The sequence below is a fragment of the Etheostoma spectabile genome, chromosome 5 (genome assembly GCF_008692095.1).
Source record: "Etheostoma spectabile isolate EspeVRDwgs_2016 chromosome 5, UIUC_Espe_1.0, whole genome shotgun sequence".
Taxonomy (NCBI): Eukaryota; Metazoa; Chordata; class Actinopteri; order Perciformes; family Percidae; genus Etheostoma; species Etheostoma spectabile.
In genome coordinates, this window is record NC_045737.1 from 12,182,932 (window position 1) to 12,198,322 (window position 15,391).

General features: G+C 39.9%; 1 protein-coding gene across 11 annotated transcripts in view; it reads right to left on the bottom strand.

The window, feature by feature from the left end:
- The window catches only part of trpm3 (transient receptor potential cation channel, subfamily M, member 3), a 168,439-nt gene that overhangs the window by 20,451 nt on the left and 132,597 nt on the right, over positions 1–15,391 (bottom strand). For 9 of the 11 annotated variants that reach the window (XM_032516962.1, XM_032516958.1, XM_032516960.1 and 6 more), the window contains 7 exons: positions 13,710–13,810; positions 12,455–12,589; positions 11,281–11,331; positions 7,207–7,347; positions 4,753–4,782; positions 2,359–2,651; positions 130–358 (listed from right to left, as the gene is read on the bottom strand). In XM_032516962.1, the coding sequence (XP_032372853.1) occupies positions 130–358; positions 2,359–2,651; positions 4,753–4,782; positions 7,207–7,347; positions 11,281–11,331; positions 12,455–12,589; positions 13,710–13,810 (980 nt within the window). Of the gene's footprint in view, positions 1–129; positions 359–2,358; positions 2,652–4,752; positions 4,783–7,206; positions 7,348–7,517; positions 7,554–11,280; positions 11,332–12,454; positions 12,590–13,709; positions 13,811–15,391 lie in introns of all 11 variants that reach the window. The other 2 variants (XM_032516967.1, XM_032516968.1) reach the window with 1 other exon arrangement.

The window sequence follows — 15,391 nt, forward strand, 5'->3', positions numbered from 1 at the left end:
ATGGGGGACGACACGCAGCAAAGGGCAGCAGGTCGGATTCAAACGCACTCTCTTACTGGGTGAGCTAGAGGTCACCCCTAAGTATAGGTTTCTTTACCCAATTCCAAACATCTGGCCCACTGTTATTACCTTCAGGCCGGAGTTCTTGCGCATGCGCAGGCGTCCCATCCACATGTCGGTCAGCAGCATCTGACTGCAGGTGTGAGCGATGAAATCTCTGTGTTTGGCTGCTACCGCCAGCTGCAGGCAGGTGGCGTTGCTCCAGTTCTTCAGCTCGTACGTAAGCAGCTTCATTGCCATCTGCTCGTCCTGTTTATAGGATTGGTCTAGGAGTTCCACCGCCAGCTGGCAAAACTCTCTGGGAATTATATGCAGGATACATACGGTCACACTGCGACATGAAAAGACACAGTGACACTCTTTGTCCAAACATGTAAAAATTTAATTGAACGGGTCAAGGAATTACTGACCATCTGGCCAAATCCTATAGGACATTATATTTGCATACCACACACACACACACACAAACACACACACACTCTCAACACGGGCCATACATGACAAGCAAGCATATCTAATTTCTTTAGTAGATGCAGACACATTCAGATAGCAAATGGGTCTCATCATTAATTATTTCAGTATCTTCTTCAGGGTGATGGGGTTCGGAATACTTGTTGTATGTATACAGCATGCTTAATGAGAAACGCTGTGTTCAGATTTCAAAGTTACGATGACAGAACTACGGCGCTACTATAAAATATTTATTCATGAAATGAGGTCAAAATATGGCCCGCACACACACCAGCATTTCAATACGTAATAAAAACGTAAATCAGTGCAGATCAAGCTTCACCTCAATTTCTAATTTCATACTACACTGGAGAGCAATCTCCTCTGTGTAGTTTAATGAGTACAACAAGGCACTAGCATGGCTGGGGTCTGAAAGATTCATAAAACAAGGGCTCATAATATCATGATGCACAGCACAGGAAACAGTTAAGCAGCGATGAACACCTTTCTGTTTCTATAAAGGCCTTTTCATTGACATGTGATGAAATATAAAAGGGGAATATTCTAACCATATTTAAAGTTTCTGTAGAAGTGCCTTGGAAAGTAAGAAGAACTCCCTACAGATTGTAGGCATTACTGTATGTTCTTCCAAACATTTTACATTTCACACACAAATCCCTTGCGCTTACACACACACACACACACACACACACACACACACACACACACACACACACACACACACACACACACACACACACACAGAAAGAGGCATTCATAAACACTGCTTATGTAAAGATTACATGTAGACATAAAATGCACACAGTTAAATGAGTTATTTGAAAAAAGCGAGCCAAATTATTTGTGCAAAGTAAACTCAAGACGTGCCAGCTCTGAAGCTGTTCTTTGAAAGTGTGCAAGTATGTGTGTGAGTATCAGTGTATTTGTGCTTCATTTGTGGTACCTAAAAGATTTCCCCCCACTTAACAGTCATTTACATAGCCGGCATGTTAATCTCTAGGTGATTACCTTTATCCCATATGCATATCCTTAACTAACGATGTTATCAGATTTCTGTTTCTATGTCACTTACTGCCCTTGGGAGCCTGGAGTAGTCTGAATCAGGTTAGTTTGCAGGGAAGAAGGCATGTTGGTGTATTTGTGTGTGTGTGTGTCAAGGTAGATGTCCGCGTCTAGACTCGCCACACAACTACACGTTAATCATTCATGGTAGGTAGGGCTGGGTAGCAAATTGCTGAAGTATTGAAAAATGCCTACCTAAGGAGTAAATCTCGTCAACGTCAGTGAGCCAATAAGCACGTAGCATGCTTCTACCAAGATCTAAAAATGTTTGTGATTGGCTGGCTAACGTTACACGTTGCAGAGACACAAAGGAAAAACCCTAGGTTACGCAGATACAGCTCACCACAGCAGGAGCTGAAAAAAACATAAAAAGATTTGTGCCGTAATGTGTAATGTTGTAATTGAATTTTGTTGGTATCAAAAAAAGTTCTGTTTAGGAACCGGTATCAAAGTCACGGTATTGGTATTGGTACCTGTATTGAATATTTTTGAATGATACTCAGCCCTAATTGAAGGAACCTTTTTTCGTGAAATAAGTTAGTGGTGACCCAGAATGAAAATCTTTAGAATTTAACGGACTGTTTTTCTCTTTGGGGTGGAGATGTGTTAACATTCTGAGTTTTGTTTTCATTTCTTTGTATTAAATTTGCCTAAAATACGTATAAAACCGTAGAGAATTCTGCATCCTCAGATTCAGTGTGGCCTTGATCGTGAGAGTTGGCTGGATGTGATTGTGTGTGTACATACAAAATCTGTGTCACGCACCTGGAGTTGTGGTTTAGTTCCTGGGAGATGTCATCCACCATGTCGTTCTCCGAGGCTTCGTGTGCCATGGCTTTACAGAGCTTACATGCTACCAAGGCCTTGGCCATGGCCTCTTCGCCATGCTGCCAAAAGAACAGCGCCATCTTCTGGCGTTTCATGAGCACGGCCCACACCATGAGCTCATGGAAGGGGAAAGGGAAGTGGTTGATTTCGGGGTCATCCAAATCAATGTCCACTTCCTCCTCTCGTTTGCGGGTCGTTTTCTGGCGGCCTCTGCGGATGGGCATGTCATCCTGGTGGAGATCCATAGCGAATGGGATGGGACAAAAAGTAGGCTGTTACTATGTAGGGTTTACATATTTTGGGGTGACTTGTTACAAATGATGATATTACATATACACACACACAAGCATACATTTACATATACTGTACATACATACATATATACAGTATATATATACTGTATTACAAGCAAAACCTAAGAATCTGGCCCTGTGCTTGGCCACATTCAACAGATATCTAGAGATATCTTATCACCCAGCTAACTTTTTTATAATGTTTTTTTCTTTCTTTTTTCACCCTCCACATAATGAAAGTAAGTTGAATGCAGAAGCAAAATCAAACTTTGGGGGACAAAGGTGGAAGAACAAAGTGCCACACAAAATATGGATTGTCTAAAGCACTTTTCAATAAAATCTTCTGAAAGGATTTTACTTTTCTCTCTTTTATAACCTTTCAGGTAAATAAAAAAAATTACTCAAACAGAGGTGAGGTCCTCTGAGACCCCCTGTCTCAGCCTGGACCCTATGTTTCCATGTTTTTATGTCTATGTGACTGATGGGTACAGGTGCCGCCGCAGTTGGGAACGGCGAAACAAGCAGCAATGTAACGTTAACAGGCAATTGCGCGCCATCAATTTCCGTCCACTAAAAGTGCTGTTTTGCCACAGACAGGCTCAGATTATTATTCTAATAGCCAGATCTACGTACATTTGCAAATGTAGCGTTATCAGCGCCATGGCCAACCCGAAGAAAGCGCACGCTGTGATACTTCAGTTTACGTCGTATTTACCAAACATCCAGTTCATCGAGTAATCAGCACCTTTCTCCACCCACTATACCAAGTATACAAAGGGATCTTACTTTTTAACAAAAAGGTCTATCTCTGTAGTGATCCTTTTCCATAATGTTGTCAGATACTTAGAATAACAACGGGAGCCTGTCAGTGGCAAAAACTGCACTTTTAGTGGACTTAAAATGGTGGTGCGCATTTGCCCATTTACATTACAGCCCGGTTCGCAGCTGTCGGTTACCACGTTCTCCCTCTATACAAAACTGGACCAATTTCAAAGATTTTTGTTCACATTAGTCACTTAGGCACCAATGCATAGGAAAATAGGGTCTAGGGTGAAAAAAAATTACCCTTTAATGGCATGTCAGCATCTCCAATAGCTTCACATTTTAACAGCTGAGGACTACTGACAGTTGATCAATAAAAGAGCTCTGAGAATTGACATTCAGTAGTTTGGCTAAAAATTGCTGCTTGGTTTCAGACAGATTATCTGGATATGATAATAGTAGGACAGTAAATTACAGGGTAATACTAGAAACTGACACAAAAGTATAAAAGAATACAATTCTACATTTATGGATAGTTAGACATGTTTGCAGCACCATAAATGTATGTCCAAGTTGCCGTACTGATTGAATTATAAACTGGATTACAAAGAGAGCGAGCAAGACATCAAGGTAAAGACTTTGACAGACACAAACAAAGAGAGAACACCCACTGACAAGGAGACGTACAAAGGAAAGGGCAGCCATGCACATTAGACATAAATACCTCTGAGAAAACTGTAGACACACGCTGTGATAAAAGCTTTATGATGTGGATTCTTGATGGTTGGTACCACATGTATACATGTGAGTACACAAACCCTGTATTATTTAATCGTGTGAGGTCAGTCATTACCTATTCAGTTACATGTAACTGGACTGCTCTGACATCATGTTGTATCAAAAGAGTTTTAAACATTCATACTGTCTGGAGCCCTTATGCACTTATGTAGTCATTCATTTTTTCATTTCATAAATCTGAGATAAATGAAATTGTCAATAACTTTGAACAGGGCAGTGTTAAATGTAATAATAATGTTATCTGTCAATGAGCCTTTAATTAGTGTGTACAGATTGCCAGAAAAATAAACTGAACATGCCTCAAGGTCTTTCAAAGACTGCAAGGCACACAGCACACACTTAACGACTATTTTCTGAAAAATATTCAAACTGACTATACACTCAACACGTTATGAGGAAAAAAGAGTGCTTTTTTAAAGGAGGGAGAGGAACAGTGAAGGAAGGACTGACTAACAATCTTGATGAGATCGACACTCACCTCCATCCCCAGCAGTTTCAGGGCTTTGGGCTAGAAAAGCAACAAAAACATGAACAAGCAGAACAAGACATTGTCGAATGTATTTTATAGAGTCATTTACTCTATAAGAACAACACAGCACAGACTGACAGACAGGCTCAATCACATGAGAGCAGAAATATCCTTTAATATGGTCAAAGTCCCGCAGTTTCAGTTTTTTCATTAAAATGGCAACAGCAATTTTGTGCTTTTGTGATTGACTATGTACTGTATGCTATATACACACAGCAACAATCCTTTTCGGTTTTCATGTTTGCATGTGTCAAAGCAGAGTGTGTTTGTGCATTGGGTACAGTACTGTGTATCTGTATTAAAGCAGGGCATGTATGAATTATGCATTCATGAGCTATCATCTGAGTTGGTAAAAATAGCCCAGGTCTCCTGTGGGGATTCTGATATCCTCATATATTTCAAGGCTTTGTTTTTAGTTAAAATGTGTGTGTGTGTGTGTGTGTGTGTGTGTTTGTGTGTGTGTGTCATCAAAATCTTTAACGTTTCAGCTTTGTTCTGCCATTAGAAAATGTTGGCCAGTGTGTGTGTGTGTGTCTGCGTGCGTGTGTGTACGTACATGCGTGTGTGTGTGCGAGTGATTATGTGATCGCACATTCAACATTTCTAGAAAATCACAGTAAATTGCAACCGTCTCTCTCTCTCTCTCTCTCTCTCTCTCTCTCTGCCTTGTTGCAGCAGACATACAATAAGATAAGGAGGCACATGACGACTCACATACACCCACTCACAAACACACACATGCTCAAACATACAATTGCAACGGTGCACCATTGAGCAGACATATGGGGTTTCAGACACAGCTGTGTATACTTCTGTTTTCATCACACCTGTGGTGGTGTGTGAGGTTTTGAGGCAGAATGAGAGAATTATACATTAGAACAACAGAACATGAACATAGACATTATGATGTGCAGTGTGTGTGAGGTGTAAAACACACAAGCACCAAACACTACAGCACATGATTTCAATGACCAGTTCCTCCACTTTGGTTGAAAGTGTGCTGATCAGTAAGAGGAGCTTCTGTATTATTGGGGTAATGATGGCACATGATGAAGAGCCCCTGCTATAGATGGATGATGTGTTGCATCAAGCTAATCGGAGAATGTAAACTCTTATGTTTAACCTCTGCTGATGAACAACACCTTCATCGTGGGAGATCATGATTGGTGTGGACTAAGTGACAATAATGTCTTTAATGTGCTTTTCATTAATGGATGTGGTGGGCTGTCAGGCTGTAGATTAATACTCCAACCTAGTGAGAAATTAGTATCTTGGAGATAAGATAACCAAAATAGTAGTCAGTTGATTTCAATTTGTTCCTAGAGAAACCATTTCTTGCCACAATGTCTTGCCATTCAAACAGTTTCCTGTTATAAAAACCTAATCTTCTAAGCAGGGCTGTCAATTGATTACAAATTATTAATCCCGCAATTGTCCATAGTTACTGGCGATTAATCAAAAATGAATCACACATTTTTTCATCGTTCTAATTTACTTTAAGGGAAATGTTTTCAAGTTTTTAATACTCTTATCAACATGGGTGCGGACAAATATATATATGAGAAATACTGTCTAGATTAGAATGTAACATTATATGGTAATACTAACACAATTTAGTGTCCCGCTTTACACTTTTACTTGTTACACGTCTTACTTCTCCATTGCAAACTATCCAGTGTTGCCTGCTTTTGGCGAGGGGGAGGAGGGTTCTCTGCATCAGCCGTGTGATTGGCCAGCAAGTGGTATTTGAGACTTGCAGTGGTAACTTAATTCACATCGACAGTACATGCAAAGAACTTTAGTGTTGTGAAGAGAACCACCTGGAAGGGCTTTTGAAATGAACTTGCCATTCAAAAAGTCTCTTTTCTTTATTCATTACTGCTCAAGGTTGGTTTCTGCTAGCCATCCAAAACATAACTGCTGCATCGCTTCCTGATATCACAGAACGTGTGAGCGTTACTTGTGCATCAAAAGAATTTGTGCCGTTCAAAGGAATTTGTGTTAACTTGTTATTGCATTCAATTTGACAGCCCTACTTCTAAGCAAAGACATGATCAGCATCCACTTGTAGTATAACAAGCAACACACATTACAGTGTGTGCTTTTTTTGTGGTCACCCTGCTCCAAACATCAAGCATCACACTTTTAACATTCAGTTATGTCACAACCAATGTGTATATGCTAATTTTACTACTTGCAACGGCAAGGTGAAGTCTCCCCTTGAGTATACAATACCTGATTATCATTTTATTATAAAAAAAAACATAATTTGCCCATGTTAATTGTCTTGCCCACCAGGGCTTAATTTGATCATAAGGCTCATTTTACTGGATACTTTGCATAATGACGTTACAAATTACAGTTTACATGCATTAAAGGGTGGGATGGGAATTGCTCACTCACCCGCTTGGGTCCAAAGAGGTTGTGGTACAGCGTTCTGAATCTCTTCCTGGTGTAGTTACACCGATACGCCCCGCCCATGAGGTATTCAATGACCAGTCCAATGTCAATGAGGCTGATACGGTAGTCCGGGGGCAGGTTTCCCTATAAAACCAGACAGTGTTAACAGGCAAACAACCCATTCCACCTGACTAATAAAGGAGTGTAAACAGGAGAGGAAATAAGAGTACAAAACAAATCACACAGACACGCTCACAAAATCCATATCAAAGTGTTGTTTTGGCTATGAAAGAGAACGTGATTATCTGATTCACCTTGAAGTAGATCCAACTGAACCCTGGATATTCTCGCTTGGAAAGAACACACAATGTCAGTGAGCAAGAGCAGGGGAAATAAGATACACAGAAACTCTCTGGCAAGATCTCTCTTCCAGTCTCTTTAAACAATTGTTATCGCAACCGGACAGTTTATGTTTTTAAAATTTGAATTATTTTTGATCTTGGTTTGAATGAATAAAGCTGAAGCTATTCCACCAATTTAGTAATTGGCTGAAGCAAAAAACTATTACAGTTTCTGGTTTGACTTTTGACAGCTCTCTCGAACATGATTCTTTAAAGCCCCGAGCTGTAACTTGCAGAAAATGACAAGAGAAACGCCGGTGCAATGTGATTCATAAAGAGAATTATAAAGTCTGGGGACAATTACAAAGAAATGGAAAGATTTGTCCTAATTTGCATTTAGAGGAACAATGAGATCTTCTCAGTGAGGTTCAATGCAGTCTTGAATAGAGGAAAAGAAAGAGAAAGTGGTAGTCTCATTAGCCTTGAAGATACGGGCAAAAGCATGGAAAGACCGACAGACAGTTAATAAAAGCTGGAAACTAGAATCGTTATTTAAAACCGTTCTTTGACATGAGCCCTGTATGTCAACTCTCGCTGCTTTTCCTCGTGCCCTCAACATCAACCCCAGATCCTGCGGCCATTAATCTGACCCCCGCTGTTCCTTTGAGATACACCAAATACCTTACATATCTTCACACCTTCATTTATTCCATCTAAACTCCAATGGGAGATCCTCGAAATCCTCTTTGTCCTACCAATCTCTATCCTGTCCTCGTATCCAAACATTTATTTTCACTGTCGATAAAGCCTGGCAACCTCCTGCAGGCCAGCTGATACTCTTTGAAGTAAAGAGAGACACAGATACTGGTTGTCTTTCCACACGTCCGAAGTTCAAAGTGAACATGCAAAGCTTCACCTCCTCATCCCACCGATATATATAGTTCAAAAGCAGCAGTCTGCGGTCAGCCGAGCACTGGTCTAATTCCCTGTGGTGGTGAAGCTCAAGCTAATAACTGTTTGTTTACACCTCGGGTGAATACAGACCTTAGAGCGCTGCAGTTATTAATTCTGCAGCATAGTTGTTGAACTATGAGTCCTGGTTGACTTACTAATGGGGATGTTGCTCCACTGAAACTTTCTCTATACTCCCATAGCCATGCCATTAACGGCAACTACTTAAAACACTTGAAGCAACCTGTTGATTTTGTTTAGTTGTCATTTTTTGCCAAAAACGTGGAGGCTTGCCAGATCAAAAATTGCAATATTGAAATGTACACTGCAATATCCAAGTGTTCTCATGGTGGCTTGTGGCTTGGAGGTAGAGGGGCTGCCCCTCAACCACAAGATTGGCGGTTCGGGCACCTGGGTAGCTCACCTGGTAAAGCAAGTGCCCATATATATATAGATGGGTACTCCTCGACGCAGCAACCGCAGATTCGATTCCGCCCTGCGGCCCTTTGCTGCATGTCATCATTTTATGTCTTCAGCTGTTCTATATAAATAAGGCATAAAAAGCCCCAAAAAAGATTGGCGGTTTGATCCCAGGCTACTCTAGGCATGTGTCAAAGTGTCCCCGAGTAAGACCCTGAACCCCAAGTTGCTCCCCCGATGTTGAATGTTAACACATCTCCATCCCATGCAGAATGATAGCCTGCTAAATTCCACAGATTTTCATTGTGGATCACCTTTCAAAACTGTAAAACAAATTACCTATATATATACACACACACACACACACACACACACACACACACACACACACACACACACACACACACACATATATCTATATATATATATATATATATATATATATATATATATATACATACTGTATATATGCAGAATTGTTTTGGGTCTGCCTTTAATACAAATCACCAATCAGTCTGGACCATTTCTACAGTCAATTAGCAGAAAAAAACTAATAAGTAAAAATAACCATTACATTTGGATTGTCTCCCAACCGCCTTCTGAAATTTGAGACACACAAAGTGTATCGCTACCAACCTTTGGCCACAAAACTGCATTGTTCATTTACTCTGTAGGAAAACCAATTTCTGCGTTGGCAGCTGCTGTCCTCAAGCCAATGTAAGGCGATTCTCTGTTTTCTGACTCAGCTTTTACACAATCTAAGGACTGAACTGAGATTAAACCTGACAGCAATCTTCACTGGCCCTTACAGCTGTTATCAGCACAACATCTTCATTTGAATAAAAATAAAAACCTGCCAACAGTATGACTATGAGAAAAAAAGAAACAAAAGAGCGATGACATGGTACTTAGATCTAATTTGTGTCATACCATGATACAACAAGGACACATAAACACTCAGCTACACTATGGCAACTACACACAGCTCTGCAAAAAGATGGAGATGTTATGCCATGCACTACAGTGTGTGTTTTCCATGTGTGCAAAGTGGTGTGGTAAGGTGCTGTGGGATTAGGGCTGAGTGATATGGAGAAAATCAAATACTACCATATTTTTGACAAAAAATTATATGATTGGGTTGATAATTGGTGCTTTTACAAAATATTTACACATTAAGATTTGTGATGAATAATCATCAGTAATGTGGATATATAAGAGGGTAAAGGCAAATAATAGAACTGCGAGAACAGTCTAGAATGTTCAGAAAATTACATCACTTTACTGTAACGCAGCCTGTAAAACCAAGAAAAGACTTACGATATTCATTACAATACTACGATATCCAAAATCTAAGATGATATCTCGTGTCATATCACGATATTGATTCATATTTATGTTGCCTAGCCCTACGTGGGCTGTGAACTGCATGTTCTCTCTATGCCAACTTCAGATCAATGTTGTGTTTCAAGAAAGAGAGGAGGTAAAAGAGGAGGGATTACAACATTGAGCCTCTTCAGCGACTCCCAGAGGAGCGCAGGGCATTACTGTAATCAGTAACACTTTAATTAATGAACACCTCGCAATGCTAATGGTGGTGCTGCTGACCTCTCAATCATCTCTCAACAGTGGGATCACTCTTTATTAGTGTGCAGACATGTGCTGAATGTACAATTCTAAGTGTCTGTTTTGTATTGCAGTAATTATCAAGATGCTATAGGAGATATGCAGCAAAATAACAAAAAATTGTAGTTTTGAAGTTTTTGGGCTATATGTGCGGCTAAATCCTACACCGAAAGAGAGGATTTAACATGTGAGTAACACTAATGTGCAATGTGGACTTTCCCTTTTCAAAGAATACAATACTGCATTATAAAAAAAACACACTGACAGATTTAATGTTGTTAATAATAGAAATATAAACAGAAATGAATAAATTCTACAGAGTTCTTCCTTCTCAGCCTTACTGTGGCCTCAGTTTGCTCAAGCTCAAGTTCTGTGGGTAAAGAAGTGTTTAATACATGTAGTACTTGTTTACCATGGCAGTGTGTGTGCCCTAGAGAAAGAACAGAGTAAATTGCTGAACAGTCATGAGCGGGATGAGAGTCGTGCATAGCTCTACACAGCCACTGCAGCCTGCAACTCCAGCTGAAAGAGAAAAGCTGGCCTCTAATTGCAGGAACAGCAACTAGGGCTACCAAAATGTAGACACACTAATTGATGCAAATAGAGTAACAACACACAATGCAAAAAAGCAACTAAAACTCAATGTAGTCAAATGTGGCTTCTTTGACACATTAAAGCCAACATTCCCAGATGGTTTGCCTGAACAGCCACAGAGCTAAAGGGACGGCGGTGATAATCATACCTTTTTGACATCTCTGACGAGGTGGTACAGCGTGTTGGATGGACCATGTCTCTGTTGAAAAAATCAAACAAGCACAATAACACTTACATTTAATATTGTCTAACTAAATGTTGTTTTGGACCCCAGGACAACTAACTGTACGTCTAGGCGTCAGCTAATGGGGATCCTTGTAATAAATACAAAATACAAATACATTACTGAAAAACATCTACATGTCCAGAAGACAACACTGCTACAACCATGCCATATAACCGTTTGTATATGCTCAACAAAACTGATCGCTGCAGTATTCTCCAAAACACCAGGGGGCGTACACACAAAATAATCTGTGAATAAGCAAGGAGTCGTAGAGATAAAGTAGAGAGCGTGAAGGAGAGCCTGGCAACAGAAGTAAAAACCTACAGTACGTGATCTACTCTAACATTACTGTCACTGTCATTACTGTCGAGTAACATCTTTTTTAGCTTTGACAAAGCAACCTCTTATGTTTTTACACACCCTCCAGCAAAATGCCTCTTCTTTTCCCAGTGTGGTGGCCTCTCTCTAACCACGAATTTAAGGCCATTTAACTGTCCTGTGGTCTCTACATGAAGAATCATAGAGATGATTTAACAGGCGAACCTGCTGAACCTGCTTGGCCAGTCGTCCCAGCCAACCTTGTTGAAATGGAACACACAGCGCGTGCGTAAGTTACAAAAATTCTGAGGTGCACGACCATGCACAGCCACAATTTGCAGAGCCTTCGTACTGGACAAGCCAGACATCATTTTCTGGCTCGCCCTTCTCGCACCTGGAACACAACAGCGACCATAAGCCCACCTTTAACTAGGGGTGTGAATCTTTACTGGCGTCGAGGTTCAATTACGATTATTCTGTCAACAATTTTAAGCGAAGCAGAATGGAAAAGCAACAAACAACAGTAGACAAAAACCATTTTTTTTTGTCCACGTCTGCATCGTGATGCATCAATGCTATGATTCATTCCAACACCCCTACCTTTAACCTGCCTGCAACACTGTTCACTACCAGCTCTTGCGCAAGAAACCTTACAATCAACATTTAACTTTCAAACTCATTATCGCAACTATTTGTAAAGGAGGCCATCCCCGGGTGTGTTCCCAAAAAGATAACGCAACTCCTAATTACAATCCACTCATGTGTAATTTGGTATTACCGTGTTGTAGAGCTCCTCTAGTCTGGAAAGCGTGAGGAAACGATGCACACTGACTCCATTTTCAATCAGCAGCTTGACAAAGTCCACTCTGTCCAGAACTAAGGCATCCAGCATCGCCTGCTCCAGGGAACCGACCTAAGGCACACGGGATAGGGAATACAAATACTGACAATACCATACACAGCACATACCACCAACTATACATTTACTAAAACTACAACTGGATTATTACAATAAAATGTCACACAACTTGTAGTGGAGCCACACTTAATTGGTTAATACTAATTTATCTTATGTTGCTGTACTTTTCTCTTCCATAAACCACAAACCCCCAAAAATTTTGAATTAAAATTGTGACAGCTTTACATTATACATGAAAACCGCAAGGAATGCATTTTTCTCAATAGTGTTCACAGATAACCACAGCAGTCCTTGATTATTATTTGCAACCGTTCACCCATCACTGACCCTGAGCTGCCTTCGGCATCCAATTAGGCTCAAAAAGTCTATTCCTTTTTGTTGACGTTTAAGTTTTCATCTTTCTCTTTCTAATCACTTTCAAGTTTTTTGTGTGAATGTAAAGTATTCTGAACTGCATTTATTGTACATTATACATTATAATATTATCAGCTGTTGAGGACCGTTTCTTTAAACAATTCAAGACCAAAGAAGAAAGAGGATTTCGGGCAGTGAGAACGCGTCTGTGGATAAAAACAACATCCCTGCTGCTTAGAGCCCGACCGATAAAGGAATTTTAAGGCCGATACCAATACAAATAATTGGTTATTTAAAAATCTAATATGCCGATATATTGGCCAATGTATGTTTAAGTAAAAATCCAGAAACGCATTATAAAACATAAACAGATTTCCCGAATATTAGTTATTTATGAGTTTTCACTAAAATAGTATGATAACAACTTGTTTTATTGTAACAGAACAGGGGAATATATTAAAGTTCTTATAAATGAAATGTATAAAAATACAAACTTAAGATATGAAACTTAAAGTCCTTTGAACAAGACACATTAACAAACTAAAAAAATCTGTGTTGCCAACAGGGACGTTGTAGAGCGCCCTCTGTTGGACAGACTATGCAATGCCAACACCCATAACATGGTTATAAATGATTCTGATGAATGAATATTTACTTTTTTTTTTTTTTTTGCCGGCCATTGTTATTGCCGATATATCAGTCGGGCTCTACTGCTGCAGAATGAATATTCTTGTTCAAACGGTTTACGGTTCTTTCTTACAGGCCACTGTTGTCCGTAGATGAAGATTTGACTGCGGGCGATGTCCACTCTGTTCCAAGCCAGAGCCAAACTCAGCTGGTCAGGAGCTGACGCGTTGGCACCTAAGAGAAGATTAAACCAGAAAAGGATTTATTTCCAAGTTAGAAACACTAACAGGAATTTGCCTTGGTAGATGGTGCATTCATACACATAAACTTATAAATAAATAAACAATAAATTTCAAACAATTATAATATAAATAAACAAATTGGTACAACATATCTGTTTTAACAATAAGAAAAGAAGGTTGTATGGTTTAGTGCAGAATGTCCACAGATGTTGAGGAATGTGAAAAAGTTTGACATATAAGTTTGTGCAGGTGTCAGGTATATAGTCCAGGATGTCTGTTTATGTAACGTGTAGTGTCTAGGGGTGGGAAACGTAACGCGTCTGTGTCAGTGGGGATCCCGGGCCTTGTTAATGAGGCCGACTGCAGCAGGAAAGTAACTGTTTTGGTCCTGATGGTCCACAGCCTCCTGCCAGAGGGTTTCAAAGTGTTTCAAAAAGTTTGTGTTAGGGGTGGGAGGGCTCGACACGAGAGACATTGGATTCCTTAAAAACAAGGAATTTTCTTAAAAAGAGAAGTCTTTGCTGAGCTTTGAAGAAGAAGAGATTGTTACACCCAAGTCTAATTTTTTGACCATTCATGACCGAAAGGCAGATGGTCACTTTGGCTCTTTTTAAAGTCCACCATAACTTCTTATTTTTACTTTTTTTTTTTTTTAAATACATCCCTTTACGTAAGATATATATAATCGTGGTTTGGCTGCAGCTTCCCCAATTGTGTAGCATTAAAAGTGCTCTAATCAATATTAGATGATGTCACTTGTTGTTGACGTTTAAAGTATTCTCAAACAAAACGGAGGCTAGCTCGCCCCTCCCTCTAAAAAACGTGTGATATTCCTTAGAGCACCTTTAATTTAAGTCAACATTGGGATTATTTATTAACTTTGCAGCTTGTTGCTAGTTTTAATCAGATTTGTATTGCACTGAAGTAGGACCCGTGGGACCTAAAGTTGTTCAGCTATGGAGCCGTTGCTGCAAACTTATGAGAGCTAGCTTCATTTGTGAGCTGCAGGGGCTTTGTCTAACTTCTGGCTTGGTGGATCTTTGCTTCACTTTACCATGTGTCTACTCAGTTCCTGCCTTTTTCCGTGTCTCTGTAGAGAAGAAGATGTCTTCCCGTCGGAGAATGACAGCACAGTCTTTAAAGTCTCACTTAATTTAACACTCCGCCTCATCCCTGCATAAAATGTGGAATATGACTGTGTTCCTTTTGATTTGCTTTGACCTTGAACATCATTTACAGTGCTTTGATCCTCAAATAACATCAACATGACGAAATGAGAAGACTACAATGAAGTGGCATTCTGGAAAGATCGGATTTGCTCAATGCAATTTTGGATGATGTAGAAGTAAGTAAAAAATAATCAGGATTCAAGGGCACACTGACAAATAAGGATAAAATAAAAGTGTTGCATGGCAGTAAAAAAAGACGGCCTTCTTCATCTTCACCTCTCTCATCACTGGGATGGATTTGCTGCATGCCATTGCTGTTTGGTAAAGAACAGATTGTCAAATGAAAAAAAAAATCAAAAATCTGCCGAGATCAGAATCAGAATCAGAATCAGAATCAGCTTTAT